This window comes from Cervus elaphus, chromosome 5 (assembly GCF_910594005.1).
Source record: "Cervus elaphus chromosome 5, mCerEla1.1, whole genome shotgun sequence".
Lineage (NCBI taxonomy): Eukaryota > Metazoa > Chordata > Mammalia > Artiodactyla > Cervidae > Cervus > Cervus elaphus.
The window spans coordinates 19,446,298-19,464,454 of record NC_057819.1 but is presented as its reverse complement, the minus strand read 5'-3'; the positions used below and the strand labels follow the sequence as shown (position 1 = coordinate 19,464,454).

General features: G+C 40.0%; 1 protein-coding gene across 4 annotated transcripts in view; it reads left to right on the top strand.

The window, feature by feature from the left end:
- Positions 1–17,344, top strand: part of CLIP1 (CAP-Gly domain containing linker protein 1) — a 114,203-nt gene extending 96,859 nt beyond the window's left edge. For all 4 annotated transcript variants that reach the window (XM_043901950.1, XM_043901951.1, XM_043901949.1 and 1 more), the window contains 6 exons: positions 4,788–4,840; positions 11,234–11,351; positions 11,430–11,580; positions 12,098–12,147; positions 14,455–14,579; positions 15,380–17,344. In XM_043901950.1, coding sequence (XP_043757885.1) covers positions 4,788–4,840; positions 11,234–11,351; positions 11,430–11,580; positions 12,098–12,147; positions 14,455–14,579; positions 15,380–15,605 — 723 coding nt within the window. In that variant the 3' untranslated portion in view covers positions 15,606–17,344. The remainder of the gene's footprint in view (positions 1–4,787; positions 4,841–11,233; positions 11,352–11,429; positions 11,581–12,097; positions 12,148–14,454; positions 14,580–15,379) is intronic.
- Positions 17,345–18,157: the final 813 nt, after the last annotated feature.

Genomic DNA, 18,157 nt, shown 5'->3' with positions numbered 1-18,157 from the left:
GAGGTTTTCTGGTCCAGTGTTCCCTCCAGTCATGATCATTTGTATACTATTTTCCCTGCAACATTGTATTCTTAATTAGTCAGTTCAGTTCAGTTCAGTCAGCTCAGTCCTGTCCAACTCTTTGCGACCCCATGAATCACAGCACGCCAGGCCTCCCTGTCCATCACCAACTCCCGGAGTTTACTCAAACTCATGTCCATCGAGTCGGTGATGCCATCCAGCCATCTCATCCTCTGTCGTCCCCTTCTTCTCCTGCCCCCATCCCTCCCAGCATCAGGGTTTTTTCCAAAGAGTCAACTCTCCGCATGAGGTGGCCAAAGTATTGGAGTTTCAGCTTCAGCATCAGTCCTTCCGATGAACACCCAGGACTGAGCTCCTTTAGGATGGACTGGTTGGATCTCCTTGCAGTCCAAGGGACTCTCAAGAATCTTCTCCAACACCACAGTTCAAAAGCATCAATTCTTTGGCGCTCAGCTTTCTTCACAGTCCAACTCTCACATCCATACATGACTACTGGAAAAACCATAGCCTTGACTAGACGGACCTTTGTTGGCAAAGTGATGTCTCTGCTTTTTAATATGCTATCTAGGTTGGTCATAACTTTCCTTCCAAGGAGTAAGAGTCTTTTAATTTCATGGCTGCAATCACCATCTGCAGTGATTTTGGAGCCCCAAAAAATAAGGTCTGACACTGTTTACAATGTTTCCCCATTTATTTCCCATGAAGTGATGGGACCAGATGCCATGATCTTCGTTTTCTGAATGTTGAGCTTTAAGCCAACTTTTTCACTCTCCTCTTTCACTTTCATCAAGAGCCTTTTTAGTTCCTCTTTACATTCTGCCATTAGGGTGGTGTCATCTGCATATCTGAGGTTATTGTTTCCAGCTTGTGCTTCTTCCAGCCCAGCGTTTCTCATGATGTACTCTAGTTTTCTGTAAAATAACCCTCCCTTTTATTCAACCTTTTATTACGAACAAGTTCAGCGATATTCCCAGATATCCAACTCCAAAGGCAGTCAGCTCTTGGTTATTCTTTTTCTGGTAAAGTTTTTTTTTTTATGATTTTTAAATTAAAATCTTTTTTTTGAATCTTTGTTACAATATTGTGTCTGTTTTATGTTTTGCTTTTTGGTTTTGAGGCATGTGGGATCTTAACTCGCTGACCAGGGGTCAAACCCTGGCCCCTTATATTAGTGAAGTCTTAACCAATGGACCGCAGGAAAGTCCCTGTTGTTCACTTTTGTTTCAGTTTTACTCTCATTGACCTACTCTTTCATGGATTAATTTGAAGTAAATCCTAGACATACTATCATTTTATCTGTGAACAACTTAATACCTTTAAAAATTAAAATTATTCATTTCTTTTAAATTGTAATGTTATTTTAAAATTAGAAATAATTGGACATGAGTTTGAGCAAGCTCCTGGAGTTGGTGATGGACAGCGAGGCCTGGCGTGCTGCAGTCCATGGGGTCACAAAGTGTCGGACAGGACTGAGCAACTGAGCTGAACTGACCCATGTTTGTGACATGAAACAATACAAATACATACCATTTCAAAGTTATTTTGAAATGGTTAGTCAAATAGTTACTCCTCCTACTGTTGTTTCATTGAGGCAACATTATAAATGGTTGAATGCTTTTTTCCATACTGCTCTTCATTTGTGTAACATCCTATATATATAATAATAGTTTTTGTATTTTATAAAACCTATATTGTATATATTACTCAAATTTGCCTGTTGTTGTTCAGTCGCTAAGTCGTGTCCTACTCTTTGTGACCCCATGGCACACCAGGCTTCCCTGTCCTTTATCTCCTGGAGTTTGCTCAAACTCATGTCCATTGAGTCAGTGATGCCATCCAACCATCTCATTCTCTGTTGCCCCCTTCTCCTCCTGCCCTCAATCTTTCTCAGCATCAGGGTCTTTTCCAATGAGTTGGCTCTTTGCATCAGGTAGCCAAAGTATTGGAGCTTCAGCATCATTCCCACTGATGAATATTCAGGGTTTATTTCCTTTAGGATTGACTGCTTGGATCTCCTTGCAGTCCAAAGGACTCTCAAGAGTCTTCTCCAGCACCACAGTTCGAAAGCATCAATTCTTCAGGCTCAGCCTTCTTTTTGGTCCAACTCTCACATTCATACATGACTGCTGGAAAAACCATAGCTTTGACTATATGGACCTTTGTTGGCAGAGTGATGTCTCTGATTTTTAATATACTGTCTAGGTTTGCCTGCCCGCCCGTAAAGTTATATTTATTAAGGTAAAATATACATAAAATTCACCTTTCACATTTCATAGGTTTGGTGAGTTTTGACATATACAGTCATATAATATACCCTTACAGTCAAGATTTTCTTTGCCCCAGTAAGTTCTCTTATCCTCTTTTTTATAGTCAATCACTTCCCAATTCCTAAACACCATTTCTCTCTTCTATGGTGCTATAGTTTTGCCTCTCTGTTGGGTTGGCCAAGAACTTCATTTGTGTTGTCAACCCAGTTCAGTCCCTGGTTGGGGAACTAAAATCTTGCAAGCTGTGTGGTGCAGCCAAAAAAAAAAAAAAAAAAGTCAAGGTCACAAAAGACAAGGAAGAAATGAGGAACCAGCTGGACTAAAGAAATATGACTACTAAATGAAACTTGTTATCCCGGATTCGATCCTGGGCCAGAACAAGGGAAAAAAAAACCACTGTTTCCAATGAAGAATTGATACAGGACTTCCCTGGTGGTCCAGTGGTTAAGAATCCCCCCACCAATGCAGGGGACAGGGGTTCAATCCCTGGTCTGGGAAGACCTCACATGCCAAGGAGCAACTAAGCCTGTACACCACAACTGCTGAGCCCATGAGCCCTAGAGCCCGTCCTCTGAACCTAGAGAAGCCACTGCAGTGAGAAACCCACATATCGCAACAAAGAGTTGCAATAGGAATCGTTGAGATTTTCTTTAGGATTGACTGGTTTAATCTCCTTGCTGTCCAAGGGACTCTCAAGAGTCTTCTCCAGCACTGCCCTTCATTATCTCCTGGAGTTTGCTCAAATTCATGGCCGTTGAGTCAGTAATGCCGTCCAGCCTGCCACAACTAGAGAAAGCCCACAAGGCAGCGATGACCCAGAGCAGCCAAAAAATAAATAAAGGAGTCAGTACAATAAGTACCCTAAATTTCGGTTCCATGGGAATTCAGGCACAAGAACGTCATCCTCTAAGAAACTGGGAGAATCTCTTCATACTTGTTCTTTGCAGTGTTGAATGATTTTCCAAGTGTTAATTGATCGCTTGTATTTTCTCTGCTGTGAATTATTACCTGCCATGACACTTATGTATTTGTATCTGCCTTGTAGTCATTTCCCAGTCTTGTTAATTTTTTTCTTTTGTTTCAGTTTTTATAACAATAAAACAGGCTTCCTTGTTTAAAAAATAAATACAAACCACATAAAAGGATGCAGAGAGAATGAGAGCCCCTCTCATCTCCATATCCCACTCTCCAGATGTTCTTCTCCCTCTCATTTCATTTTTTAAAGTTTGCCTCCCACTCTTTTCCCTTCCTTTTACTCTTTAAAAATTTCTAAATACTTCCGTGAAATGAACTACTCATGCAGCAGAAGGATTTCTCTTAATGGACTAGGAAAGGAATGTCTAGAGTGGGAAGAGAAACCTGAATGTTAACCTCTGTAGATTTCTTGATAGACTTATGTTCAAAACATACATGTTTATATTTAAGAATTTTTAAAGTATAAAGACCTTTATAGCAAAGCACATACATAACTGACACATAATCAGAAATAAGACCACAACTACTTACTGTGAGTAGCAGCTTAAATTCTAGGAACCTAGAATCTTAAATTCTAGAATCCATAAATTCTTAAATAAATGGAAACCATTACAGAGTTTTTGCTGTTATCCTTTGATTAATAAACAAAAAAAAAATTGGACTTCCCTGGTGACCCAGTGGTAAAGAATCTGCCCTGCAATGCAGGGGACCTGGGTTTAATCCCTGATCTGGGAAGATTCCACATGCTGCGGGGCAACTAAGCCCATGGCCACAAGACCCAATACAGCCAAAAAATAAATAGTTTTTTTAACTGTAAGAGTTTTTCTACCTTTTTGTGTTAGTGTGACTGTATCTGGCTAAACTCTGTGTGGTGTAGTTTGGGAGTAGAGGTGTGTCTTCTCTTACAAGGTTGACTAGCTGAATCTTTTATTTTTTCATCCTCCATAGAAGAACAGAATGTTAGAACTAATGGGCCACTGGAAATTCTTTTGTAACTTTATTTTATAGGTGAGAAAGAAATGCGTGGAATATAATAGGCCTAAGATGAGGCCCTTGTAGAATAAATTACCAGTTCCTAACCCTACTCAAGTTAGTGACATTTGCCTTCAATAATTTCAGGAAAGGAAGCAGAATGCTAATAGTGAAGCCTTCCCTCATGCATCTAACAAGTGAAGGAAACATTTATTGAATGTTTAAGATCTGGCACGTACACAGTGTTGTTTAATACTTTAACTCTCAGGTCCCCGCAGGAAGAGGAGTCATCCGGGTCATAAGTGATTTGTAAATTAGTAACTGTGGGACTTCGCTGGTGGGCCGGTGGTTGAGACTCCACCCTTCGAATGCAAGGGGGACGGGTTCAGTCCATATGGTGATGTACACTTGGTCTTTTCTCACTGCCTCTTGGGAAAGCCAGTTGCTTTAGCTTCAGTGGAGCGTGGGAATGTGACCTGCAGGATGAGAAATCAGCCTGTCTGAGGGCTTGTTATGAACTGAACTTTTTTTTGTGTGTGTGTTTTTTTCCAGCTGGAAGAAGAGAGATCTGTGCTCAATAATCAGTTGTTAGAAATGAAAAAGAGGTAGGCTTTTCATTTTGTGTATATTGTTTTGTGTGTGTGTGTGTGTGCGTGTTTAATAAGGAAAATGTCAGAACATGCTGTGTGAAGTGACTTGTAGAAAACATACGACCTTCTTATACTCAGAAAATTGCATCATGATAGTTTGGTACTCATAATTGACAAATTTGCCAAGTTTCAGTATGAATTACTAACAGAAGATTTTTGATTTTTTAAGTCATGTTCAGTTGCATTTATTCAGAAGTATCCTAAAGTCAGATTGTCTCATATCACATACTGCTGTACCTCCTAGTTTCAGTAACTAAAAATACTGCCATTTTACCTAGAGTAATTGATCTGCATATAAATACTGATTTCAGTTATATAAAAAGTTTAATTTTTTCACAGTAACGGGAAGCACCATTTTAAACATTTCTATTTTTTTTTCTGAAAAAGAGCTTTGTTATTTGTTTATTCTTTGATGATAATCAAATGCTATTCAAATGGAAGTTTCCAGGACTTTTTGAGTAAGGATAACTGGGCCCCAGGAATAATCATTTAGAAGCCTGATGCTTATGCTTTCTGATGGTCTTGTCTGCTCTTTTAAAATGTGCAGTTTGTGTCTAGAGAAGCTCTCTGCTTTACTCTGCATGCCAAGCAGGTTTAGCGCGCACTGCTGCTGAGACCCACAGCCTGTACAGCGGTTTGCTATACAGTACATCACAACAGTGATGTGCTTTTTTCTGTCTTATTAAATGCGAAAAGAAGAATAAACCTTTAGAAATAGTACAATCAAGAATTCCTGGGGAATTCCCTCACAGTCCAGTGATTAAGACTCCTGGCTTCCACGACAGGGGGCACGAGTTCGAATTCCACATGGTGCTTCTGCAGCACGGCCAAAAGTAAATAAATACGTTTTTTGAGAAGAATTTCTGTATACCTCAATTTAAAAAACATAAGAAAATAGGGAAGAAAAATTCCTTCACAGTCTTGCAGAGCACCTTATTCTCGACTGTCAGGGGAGAGGGAGTTTCCCTTGTTGACCACTGGCACAGGTGTTTACGCGGACAGTGTTCCTCCTGCAAGCATGGCAGTTGCTGCAGAATCTAGGGCCTTGTTTAGCCCACAAAGATATTTGGGTTCCATAAGCTACATTCTAAAGGAAATTAGGCCTCAGTCCAGGGGTGCCTTCCTCTTTTCTTTTTTTAAGACATCCTTAAACTCTTTCTTCTTTAAAGTTTCACATCAGACTGCATATGTGTTTCACAACCACCGCACCCCTGGTCCAGCCAGGTCTTCACCAAGTGCCCCTCGTGAGCTGTAGTGACTGGCCTGCTATGACTTACCCTGGGGCCTGGGTACAAGCACAGCTCCGCCCTTGGGGGCCTTGGGATATTTAATTTTACATGAAAAAGGCTTTGTTTCTTTAAAAAGAACCCCGTATATGCAGTTATCAAGGGTATGTGAAAACATAATAGCACTTACTCTTGAGGCATTCTGGTAAGGGAATGTATAAAAATCAGCAGATGGGAGTACTGATGTAATTAATCCCTTTGCATTTATGTAGCACTGGTAATTCATAGATTTCTCATATCTCTAAATAAACCATTGAAATGTATTTTGGGGCTTGCATTTAAAAATGATGAAACCCAAACTTGGGCAACTTGGTTAAAAATTCAGATGCAGGCACAAGACCCAGGACTCCGATCTTCTTACACGGGGTCTTTTCTCATTGTACATTTAATGTTTGTTTATTTTTACTTTTTAATATTTTTTAAAAAGAAAGGTAAGAGACTTTGTTAGTCCTTTCCTTGTGACTTTGACTAAATTACATGCCTCTCCAAAGTGTGATTAGACATGTGACTTTTTTTCCGGGCTTTAAAAGATAGAACAAATTTGGATACTTGTCTGCCCTCTCCCCTTATTTCATTCTGCTCCCCTGTTAGGTCCTGGGTATGCTTAAGAGAATCTCTCTTGAAAATTATTCTTTTAATTGAAAAATGCAGATAAAGATAATTTTTTCTGGGAGTGAAAAAATTTTAAACATAGTTTCTGATATTTAGAACTTTGGTGGGGGAGGGGTTCAAATTGTTAATTAACCCTTATGGAAAATTAGGTCTATTTGAGAAGTCTGGATGCAAATATGCTTTAGCTAATTTGCGGGGACCATGCATGCATTCTGAAAGTCAGTTTTATAAAGGATTTGTATGTAGATCTAGGTATGTAACAGTTAAGTACATGTAGCATAGAGTACTAAAAAGAATTGGATACTTCCTGATAAGTCTGGAGTGACTTCTCTGGCAGTCCTATGGTTAGGTCTTTGTCTTCCAGTGCAGAGGGTGGGGGTTCTGTCCCTGGTTGGAGAGCTAAGATCCCACTCATATGCCTTGTGGTCAAAAAACCAAAACATTTAAAAAAGCAATATTATAGAAAGATCAATAAAGACTTTAAATATGGTCCACATTAAAAAAAAAAAACCTTAAAAAATCTGGAAAGTACTTAAAAATCACAAAAGATATTTGAAATGTGGTTGTTCAAGCAAGAACTGAGATCTTAGTCAACATACATAGCTAAGAAAGAATATAATTGCTTCATTCAGACTATATTGTTCATTATTTTGAAGTGCAGTACTTACTCCTGACATGGGGTGAAACTAAATACTTATCATTAAAACGTTAGTATCCCCTTCTTGTATTTGCTCTGGTTTTTTTGCTATCTAACGTTGAATCGCAGGCAACATGCAGTGAAATTTTTTCTCTTAGCCTGAAAATGTAATCATTTCTTTGAAAAACCAGACTCCGAGTTAGGCAGACCTGTTTCAAAGCAGTTTCCAAGACATCCAGTAGATGAAGCAGGGCTAACCTCGACTTGCTCTAATTGACAGAAGGAGAGAAACACCAGAAAGCCTATGGCAGATTCAGGAACCAGTTTGGCTTCCCTCCCTTTTGTAGGCTTTTTGATGTCAGAGAAGGGAGCCCAGAGCCAAAATCTTAGATGTGGGCTGTAGAGTCAGGATTAATTCTTCGGGCGACCCACCAAGATTCCCGTCAGGAAGGAAGACCGGTGGGCAGTCCCGCCTGCCAGTCCTGAAGAGGGCACTGCCCCTCCAGCTCACTCCGCTCGCTGTGGGTTGCTAAGTGTCTGACTGTCTCGAGCTTGCGCTACTTATCAATGCTCATCTCACCCCCTCTCTTTTCCCTTTCCTACACTTGCTTCCCTTGCTCTATCTGTGTGTCTTTAATGGTAAGACTAAAGAAAGTCTATCCACGTTATAATAAATAAATTTCATATATTTTTTAGTAAACCAAGTTGTTGTATATATTTTTTGGCTGCCTTTGTCCCTCTGTGTCTTGCTTTTGTTTTGAAAAATATCCTCAGCAGTACACACACACACACACACACACGCACGCACGCACATATCTTTTTTATATCTCTATATACAGCACAGAACTTCAGTGCAAATTTAGTTCTCCTTGCTGTATTTGCAGTTCTCTTCATGTTCCTAATATTTGGTTCTTGTTATCTTGCATTTTTAAAGCTTGCCCCGTAACACTTTAAGGTATTTCCTTCATTACCGGAATTTATTTCTTATGTAAGTAGTAAGGAAAGAATCTGGGTTATACGTTGTCTTGGGGGAAAGATTTCTGGCCCCTGAAGCCCTTCTTTCATGTTATGTTTATCTTCCCTCCTTGATATTTTTAGTAAGGCCAAGTCACTCAAGCCAGAGTCGCTTTAAAGTAACACAGGCCCTCTTGTCAATGTGGTGTGTGACTCAGGTGTCAGTCATGTTGGCAGAACTAGTTTAGTTTAGACCATTTTCGTTTGCACAGTGGGATTTGAGCTCAGGCATCGCCTAAGATGCTGACATTGAAGACCTGTCACCAAGAGGAACTGCCAGGGTCTATTTGTCCCTTCAGAATTTGGTATACAAATCACAAGTCAGATCCCTTTCTTAACCACCCACCTTTTGATGACTTTTGTCCAAGAAATATCTGTTTGCTATCTTCTTAGAAGGCAGCCTCGCTTAGAGGCCATATGTATGTGGGGATAAGCAAACAGACACTTGTGTCTTTTTCTTCTGCCAGCTGATGGCGTCCTTATCCTCCCTAACACAAAGATTTAGAAGAATCTAAATCTGCTAATTCCCCAATCCTGGTATTTCTCAGTAAAAATATTTAAAATCACATTGTTCAAATTTGAGTTGAATTTACAAGTGTATCTCTTGAAATTGTTTGCTTTGAAATAATTCCTTTATTATTTTACAAAGAAGCAGAAAGTAAAAATGGCCAAATCATGGAAATACAAGCTCTTACTTTTAGTGGCCTTATTACACTTTGCCTAATGTGCTGTATATAGCAAGGAATTGAAATAGATTTTACAATAGAATAAACTACCAAATATCCTTTAATAGAAACATAAGGAGCAGAAGATTTATTGAATCTTCAGATAAAAACAGATATTTACTTTCCAGATAGAAAAAGATGCCTATACATTCCTTTCACTTAAAGGGAATTTTTTCTTTGGGGGTTTTTTGTTTTTTGTTTTACTTAAACACGATCCTCTTTCGTAGTGAGGTGTCATGCAGTTAGTAATTTAACAGCACCAAGTGTTCATATAACACTTGGGTGTTGAATTCAAGACATTATCTGTAAGTCTCAGATTCTTTTCTTACTACTTATTCTGGGGTGTAAGTGTAAGCCACACACTGAGATAAATACAACACTTATATTTCCCATCTTTGTGTAGAACTTCAATTTACCATAAACCATGAGAATTCTGTAATTCGTGTGCCGGATATCTTGGGTCTCACTAACCAGACATACATTCTGCCATTTCTAACCTGGGCCTCAGTTTCTGATCCCTCCAGTCGGTTCTAAGACAGACCGAACCACTACACACTCCATGTTCACCCAGCTCCTCCCAACAGAACTGGGAGCGATTTTTCTCTTTGCACCATGAACTCTCACTGATGGTTATCCATGTGAAGGCAGTGCCTTAGGTTGTAAGACCCGAGGGCTAGCTAGGAAATTTTCCTCCAGTAATGTTTTTCCCCAAATATTTTTGTGATACAAGGTCTTTTTTCCTCTTGTTTCACACTGCATGTAATTTAAAAAAAAAACACACAACTTATTTCAAAATTTGAGGTTTCCAGGAGCCGCAAATCTAGTACAGAGGGTCCTACGTTCCCTTCTCTCATCTTCCCTTCACATGCCCATCTTAGCACCCCTGGGCCTTTGATCCAAACTGAGAGAGTAACATTGGTTCAGACCTCTTAGCCAAAGTCTAGACGTTGTTAAGATTTCCCCAGTTTTTCCACTCATGTCCTTTTTTCTCTCCCAGGATCCAATCTAGGAGACCCCATCGCCTTTAGTTGTCACATCTCCTTAGTCTCCTCCAATCTGTGACACCTCCTCAGTCTTTCCTTGGCTTTTGTGACACTGGCACTTTTGAATTTTCACCACAAAAATGTAAATAAAAGCACACACATTTATAAACACACAGTAGCCTCCTGCCCTTCGGGGTCGTCTCTGTTGTGTCCCTCCTTCCCTGTCTTCCCTTCATCTCTCCCTTTCTTTTCCCACTCCCCTGACTCCAAGAAACATCTTCCTCTCCTGGAAAGCCTGGTGCCCCTCCCTGTGCTGATAACCAGATGCTGGGGCGGCCTGAGAACAGGCTCCCCGTGCACTGACCTGCTCCCTCCAGGTGTCCCCCCAAGCTTCCATTCTGCAGCTGGAAATCCATCTTCACATTTCTGTCCTAGCTTTTTTGGTAATTTACCTTTCATTTCTATGAGCAAGTGAAGGTCCTCTTCAGAGTCTTCATGGACGAAAAGTAATGATCCTTCAGTTTGAATAGTGGTCATAATCTCTACTACTGTTTTGGCCCATAAGATCTCCAAAACACACTCTGGGAACTTGCTCAAAGTTACTGAAATTAGTGAGAACCAATCGATACTTCCAGCATAAAACTGCTCTGCATGATGTCTGTATAATCGCTTTGCATGTGTGTATTTTAATTGTTGTTATTGCCTGGTAATCAAGAAATAACAGAATTCATCTGGGAGGGGGGTTAGATTTTTTTTTTTTTTTTAATAATTCTTTGCGGGGTGCAACAGTCTTGTTTTTTTAATTCGTCTTCCGAAGTTATTAACTTGTTTCTTTAAATTCAAATGGATACAATGATATGCAGATTCTGGTATATCTCTGCATAGGTAAACTTTTTCTCCCCTCACAGTAAGTAAAACTTCAAGTAAAATTTCACCAGCATAATAGCCTTAACCCCCCTGTAAAACTTCCCTGTGATACTTTCTCCCCTTACATTAAGCTAAAGTTAATTGAGTGTTTTTCTCCGACCCTTGTACTCTGACCACCCTCTTGGTTGATTTCTGGAATTTTTTTGAACTCTTTGGTCTTTTAGAGAATCCAAGTTAATAAAAGACGCAGATGAAGAAAAAGCTTCCTTGCAGAAATCCATCAGTATCACTAGTGCCTTACTCACAGAAAAGGATGCGGAGCTGGAAAAGCTGAGAAATGAGGTAGGGTACCCGCCTCAGGGAGCCTTCCCGCGGCCTGCCTGCGCCCGGGCCGAGCCTAAGCCAGCCCATGTGTTTCAGGTCACGGTGCTCAGGGGAGAGAACGCGTCCGCCAAGTCCTTGCATTCAGTTGTTCAGTCTCTAGAGTCTGATAAGGTGAAGCTTGAGCTCAAGGTAAAGAACTTGGAGCTTCAACTCAAAGAAAACAAGAGGCAGCTCAGCAGCTCCTCAGGTAACGTGACCGCCGCCGCCTCCAGGGAGGAGCTCTTCCCGGGGTAGAGCTGCCCTTGGAAGGAGGCACCCGCGCCGCCCCTCGGACGGGCCCCCCCGGGCCTGGGCTTTCCCGCGCCTTCATCCAGGGAGACCCCACTCAAGGGGGCGCGCCTGCCTCTCCGCACTTCCGGACCTTCCCGCGGTCCTGAGCATTGGCGGAAATCTATCTGAGACAGTAGGGGACTGCTGCCCTGTCGGGAGCGACCGGGGGTTCCGAGAGTGCCCTGCCGGGAGGAGAACATGACAGACGTGACAGGCCACCCAGCCAGCAGAGGGCCAGCCCGAGAGGGCGCCGCCGTGCCTCAGGGGGCCGGATATGGGACAGGAACTCCAGACGTGTGCTCAGAGGCGCCTCTGGGGATTCCACACCAGAAGGAGTTTCTCCCGCTGGCCCTTTCGTTGTAAGAACAAGGAAACAAGATGGGATGGCAATTTTTTAAAATATCCCCCCTCCCCGTTTTTTTTCTTAACATAAGGTAATACTGATACTCAGGCAGAAGAGGACGAAAGAGCCCAGGAGAGTCAGGTAATATGCCTTCCTTTTGATTTGCTTGTTTTTTTGTTTTGTTTTTTTTAATCATTTAATCTTTTGACTAGGTAATGTATTCATATGGTCTGAACATTGAACAGTATTAAAAATATATACACTGTAAAAAAAACAAAAAAACTGTCCCTCCAAACACCATCCCTCTGCTACTCAGTTTCCAACCCCCTAAACAGATAATCAGGGTTATTACTGTCTTTTTAAATTTTTTCAGAGATTTTTTTTTAATGTATATACAAACCAAGACTAATAGTCTTTCCCCTTCTTTGTTACACAAATGGCATATAAACTGGTCTCTTAGTTTTTACAGGTGTATAGTATTCCGTTATATGGAGATATATATATATATATATATACACACACACACACCATAATTTAATCAGTCCTCATTAGTTGACGTGACTTTGGGATGTTTCTGATCTTTCAGGTGCATTATAAACAACGCTATAGTGTACTGTCTTGCACAGCTATCGTATTATAGCTGTACTGATATTTCTTTAGGATTAGTTCCTAGAAGTAGAATTACTCTGTTTTAAAGGTTCCTTCCTCATCTTTACCTTAAAAAGACAGTTCTTGAAAACTGTTTCCTAAAGCCAAAATTATCAAAAGAGCTTTAATTGTAAAAGTGGGATTACATGGAGGTAAGCTATTCTATTTTTGGAAATGGATGGCATCACAGACTTAATGGACATGAGTTTGAGTAAACTCTGGGAGTTGGTGATGGACAGGGAGGCCTGGCGTACTGCAGTCCATGGGTCGCAAAGAGTTGGACACGACTAAGCGACTGAACTGAACTGATAGCCCAGAAGTAATAAACATGTATTTTCAGTGTTAATTATATATTTTGGACATATTTATCCCATTAAAATTCAAAGGTACAAAAGCCATCTTTCACTTTTAAATAAAAGAGAAACTCAGTGAGTTGGTGATTTGTTGTGACATCTCCTTTGAAAGGCATGTAAGAATTCAACCAATAGCCTAACTTTAACCCTGGCTAGCATTGTCTCTGCTTAGTTTATATGTCTAATGAGCACAAAATTAACAATGTTTTCTCTCCCCCTCTTCCTTTCTGCTTCCGTTTGTTTCATCTGCCACTGCCAACACTTTTCTTCCCATCAGCAAATGGTTGGTTTTATGTTTCCTAATTTGTGAGCATGTATGTGAGTGTGTGTATGTGTGGCTTCCCACTGTACTTCCATTTTATGGCTTTTTTGCCCCCCTTCCTGATATGATACGTAGCTCCCAACAGGATATAGTCTTACAAAATACAGTTTGAGAAGTGAGATAAGAGTCAGTGGGTCTGCCTTCAAGGTCAGAAGGGATATTCTGCAGAGAATAACAAAGCCAGTGATTTCTAGCTTTGTTTTGTAACTGCCCCAGTGGGAGAAAAAGGCCAAATATTTCTTTGAAAAATAACTACTGGATGGGCCAAAAAGTTTGTTCAGATTTTTCATCTTACAGAAAAACCCCAAATGAACTTTATGGCCAACCCAATATGTGTGTATGAGTGTGCACACACACACATACACATAATATTTTTTTAAATTGTAAAGTAGGGTTTTTTTTCCTGATGGACAGTTAGATAAATGAGACGTTTTCATTGTTTGTAGAAGAGAGGAGAAACCGTTTTTAAGTTAAAGTGCCCTTGCTTTGAAACGTCAGACAAGAGCATTTCCTCCTGGTGGTCATCTCCTTACCCCACTGCCCCGAGTCTGGGCCCCGCTCCCCTGAACGCTGCCCTCTCAGTGTGTGCCTGCATCAGTTGAAGGGGAGCTTAAGTCTTCTCTTTAAAATCCTTCTTTTGGGACTTCCCTGGCAGTCCAGTGGTTAAGACTCCTCTCTTCCATTGCAGGGGGCACGAGTTCAATCCCTGGTCAGGGAACTAAGATCCCACATGCCATGGGGTGCGGCCAAAAACAGAAAAACCCCAAAACAGCTCCTTCCTTTTTCTCTGAAGACCCACTTACCATTCCACCATAACTAATAAGTGAATGTTAAATTGTGGTCTGAGGAGAATTTATGTAAGCTTTTTCAAATCTACAACACGTGAAAGTCCTGGATTGGTTCTACAGTTTAGCTGAACAAGTAACTAGTTGTGCTTTTTGTGCAATTGTGTGTGTGTGTGTGTATATATAAACATATTTAAAAAGGGTTGAGTCACGGCTGTTGCTGGCCCCTGTGACTTCAGCACACTCTGCATCCACAGCCTGAGTATAATTGCTGACTTCTTGATGCTCCAGGGTACATATTTCAGGCATTTTACACATTTTCTTCCCTCAAACAAATTAGATTGACTTCCTCAATTCAGTAATAGTAGACCTTCAGAGGAAGAATCAGGACCTCAAGATGAAGGTGGAGATGATGTCAGAAGCAGCCTTGAACGGGAACGGGGATGACCTGAACAATTACGACAGGTATTTCGTGTTCAGCGATGCTGGGTGGAACCTTAGTTCGGTCTGAATACGTGTGTGTTTTTAAAGTTAGGTTCTCCAGACAGAGAAGGACAGATGTTGCTTCTATGTGGAATCTAAAAAAAAAAAAAATGGTACAAACTTACTTGCAAAACAGAAATAGAGTCACAGATGTAGAAAACAGTCTTATGGTCAGCAGGGTGTAAGGGGAGGAGGGATAAATTGGCAGACTGGGATTGCCATATACACACTACTATATATAAAATAGATAACTAATAACGATCTACTGTTACAGCACAGGGAACTCTACTCAATACTCTGTGGTGAACTATATGGGAAAAGAATCTATAAAAAGAGTGGATATATGCATGTATATGGCTGGTTCACTTTACCGTACAGCAGAAGGTTACACAACACTGTAAATCAACTATAATCCAATAAAAACTAAAAGAAAAGGAAAATATACATATAACTGAGTCACTTTGCTATGCAGCAGAAAATTAATGAAACATTATAAATCAACTGTACTTCAATATTTTTTTAAAAAGTTAGGTTCTCCAATGGATTGGAGAAACAATTGCTTTGTGATTATTTGGCCATAAACTGACTTCTACAAATCTGGCAAGAGAGTGGAAATGGTTTGATCTGAAGATTTTAAATGCGGACCCTAGTACTTGTACTTGAGGCTCTGCAGAGTGGGCCAGAATCCTTGCTTGTGTTTTATTCATTACAAATGATACTGTCTCTTGAATTTCTTCTGAGGGAGATGAGTTTCTGATCATACACATTGGTAACATTTGCAGCGATGACCAGGAAAAACAGTCCAAGAAGAAACCCCGCCTCTTCTGTGACATATGTGACTGCTTTGATCTCCATGACACAGAGGATTGTCCCACCCAGGCCCAGATGTCTGAGGACCCTCCCCACTCCACACACCACGGCAGTCGGAGCGAGGAACGCCCATACTGTGACATCTGCGAGATGTTTGGGCACTGGGCTGCCAACTGCAATGACGACGAGACCTTCTGATGAAGCCTCCCACCCAGAACTGGGCTCTCTCAGATGTGCTAGCGTGTAGGCAACTGACCACCAGCATTATGTGTGCAGACTTCAGGAGAACTCACGTTATTTTTGACCTCCATCAACAAATCTAAGAAAATATTTTGATCTTCCACCGAATCGCCCTTTTTGTCTCCCCATATAATAAATAAGGGCGATTTTCACCTCTGATTTTTGTCTTCTTGATTTTTAAAAAGTATTCCATTGCACCAGATGCCATTACACTCATCGTCCCTATGAGGGAGACCTCACAGAACGACTCCAACCCTGCCAGTACCTTATTTAAGTTAACTTTAAATTATGCCGTTCCCCTTCATATTTGCACTAAAATATTTCCAGGCTGCATTTGTATATTTAGATGTTTGGGTTAAGCTTTGACACTGGAATGAGTTGGAAAAAAAAAGTATGCCACTTTGCATTTTCATCTACTCATTTATTTTATTTTTAGTCAGAGAAATAGCTGAGTTCTTTGCACTACCCGACGTCAGTAGTGCCTTTATTTAAGGCTTGATTATACTTTTAGGTGTGATTATAAAATCATGAACCAGGTAAAGGGAGGGGGAAGCCCCCAGACTGCTGTGGGGACGTTTTCTTATAATCTCGATGCTGCACCCACTTTACTCTACTGTGGTGTTTTGTTTATCAGTTTTGCATAATTTCAGCTTCTATATATTATATGTATATATTTTTGTAAAATCTATATTTTGGGAAAAAATCCTATACAGTATGTCTTTCTTTTCAGATTTTTATCTTTATGAAAAAGGAAACACTTAAAATGTTCATCAGGACATCACGGGCTAGGCCAGGATCAGCATCACGTGGCTTCGCAGCTGTGTGTTCTCTCTTTTCATTTTCTTTCTTTATCAGGAATAAGTAACTGGGAGAATTTTCTCCAGATTTTGTTTTTCTTCTCCAACAAATATCCCCAGCAGTCGGTTAATTAGATAATAAGCCACTCTAAAACACCTAAATGAACCAATCTACAATCTGTACAAGTTTTTTTTTTTTTTTTTAACTGTGTTTTTAGATGAATGTACGATGTGAAATTCAACATTAAGAGTTTTGGATTTTCTTATCACAAAAAATAAAATGAAGGACCTCAACCACAAGTTTAGCAACCAGTTTGAATCTATTTATCTTCATTTGAATGTCTTTTAGAATATGTAAAAAGTAATAAATAAATGTATCTTCCAGGAGACATGTATAATAAGAACTTCTATAATTGTATATATGCCTTTGATGTATTTTCCCCTTCTGATTATCAGCTATGTGTTTGACAAGTGAAAAATAAATATGTAATCAGTTGAAATTTGGAATTATAAACAAACATATCATAATAGGAACTGTCTCACAAACACAAAATGTAAAGCAGTATTAAAATCCAAGCAAACAGGTGTTCTGTATCTACTTGAATAAATGGTTATTCTTTTTTGCCAGTGTAGTAGACTGGTATTATTCTCAGGTTTATTTGTCCTAATGGTTTTTCTTTAAATGAGCAAGCACCAGAGGTCCAAATAGCAATTTCTACTGCAGTCTGTTGAGAAACTGCTTTTAAGAAATTATCTCAAAGCATTCTGTGACCCACTCAGCATAAAATAAATACCCAAGGTGGTTATCCATTGCTTTGTCTCACTATTATTACCTGACAGAAATGTAAGTGTCACTGTGCAGTACCAACTACCTATTAAAGAATGAAGTGTGCAAAGAAACTGAAAGCTCCTGTGATATTTACCAAAATGATGACTGAACCAAGCAATCTGGTTTTATGAGCTATGATCCCTGCACAGGTAGATATTTCCAAAGCAGAGATACCAGTTGAACATGACCAAAAAAATACCCTGACAGTAGTCCTTGACTTCAGCATTGACAGAACTGATGAAAAGACTCAAACTATTAATCTACACTTATTGTGATCATTTCTCTCTCTCTCTCTCTCTCTCTCTCTATATATATATATCTCAAATCATGTTGTACACCTAAAATGAATCTTAAATGTCAATTATATCTCAATAAGAAATACATTTTAAAAAGAAAATTTCTAACACTAAACAAATTATTTTGAAATTAAATATGTTTGGGACTTCACTGGTTGCCCAGTGGTTGAGGCCCAGTGGTTTAAATTCAGGAGGCACAGTTTCCATCCCTGGTTGGATCCTGATGATGCATGGTGAGTCCGAAAATTTTTGATAGTCAAGTATTTTTGATAGAGTCAAGTTGAGAGTGGATGTATGTAAATATGTGTAACTGATTATCACCTCCAAATTCCACTCTGCTTATTCATATGTGAGAAAAAAAAAAGTGAGTGTGTTAGTTGCTCAGTGTTGGTTGACGCTTTGTGACCCCTGGAATGTAGCCCACCAGGCGCCTCTGTCCATGGGATTCTCTAGGCAATAATACTGCAGTTCAGTTGCTCAATCATGTCCAACTCTTTGCAACTCCATGGACGGCAGTACGCCAGGCTTCCCTGTCCATCACCGACTCCCAAAGCTTACTCAAACTCATTTCCATTGAGTCGGTGATGC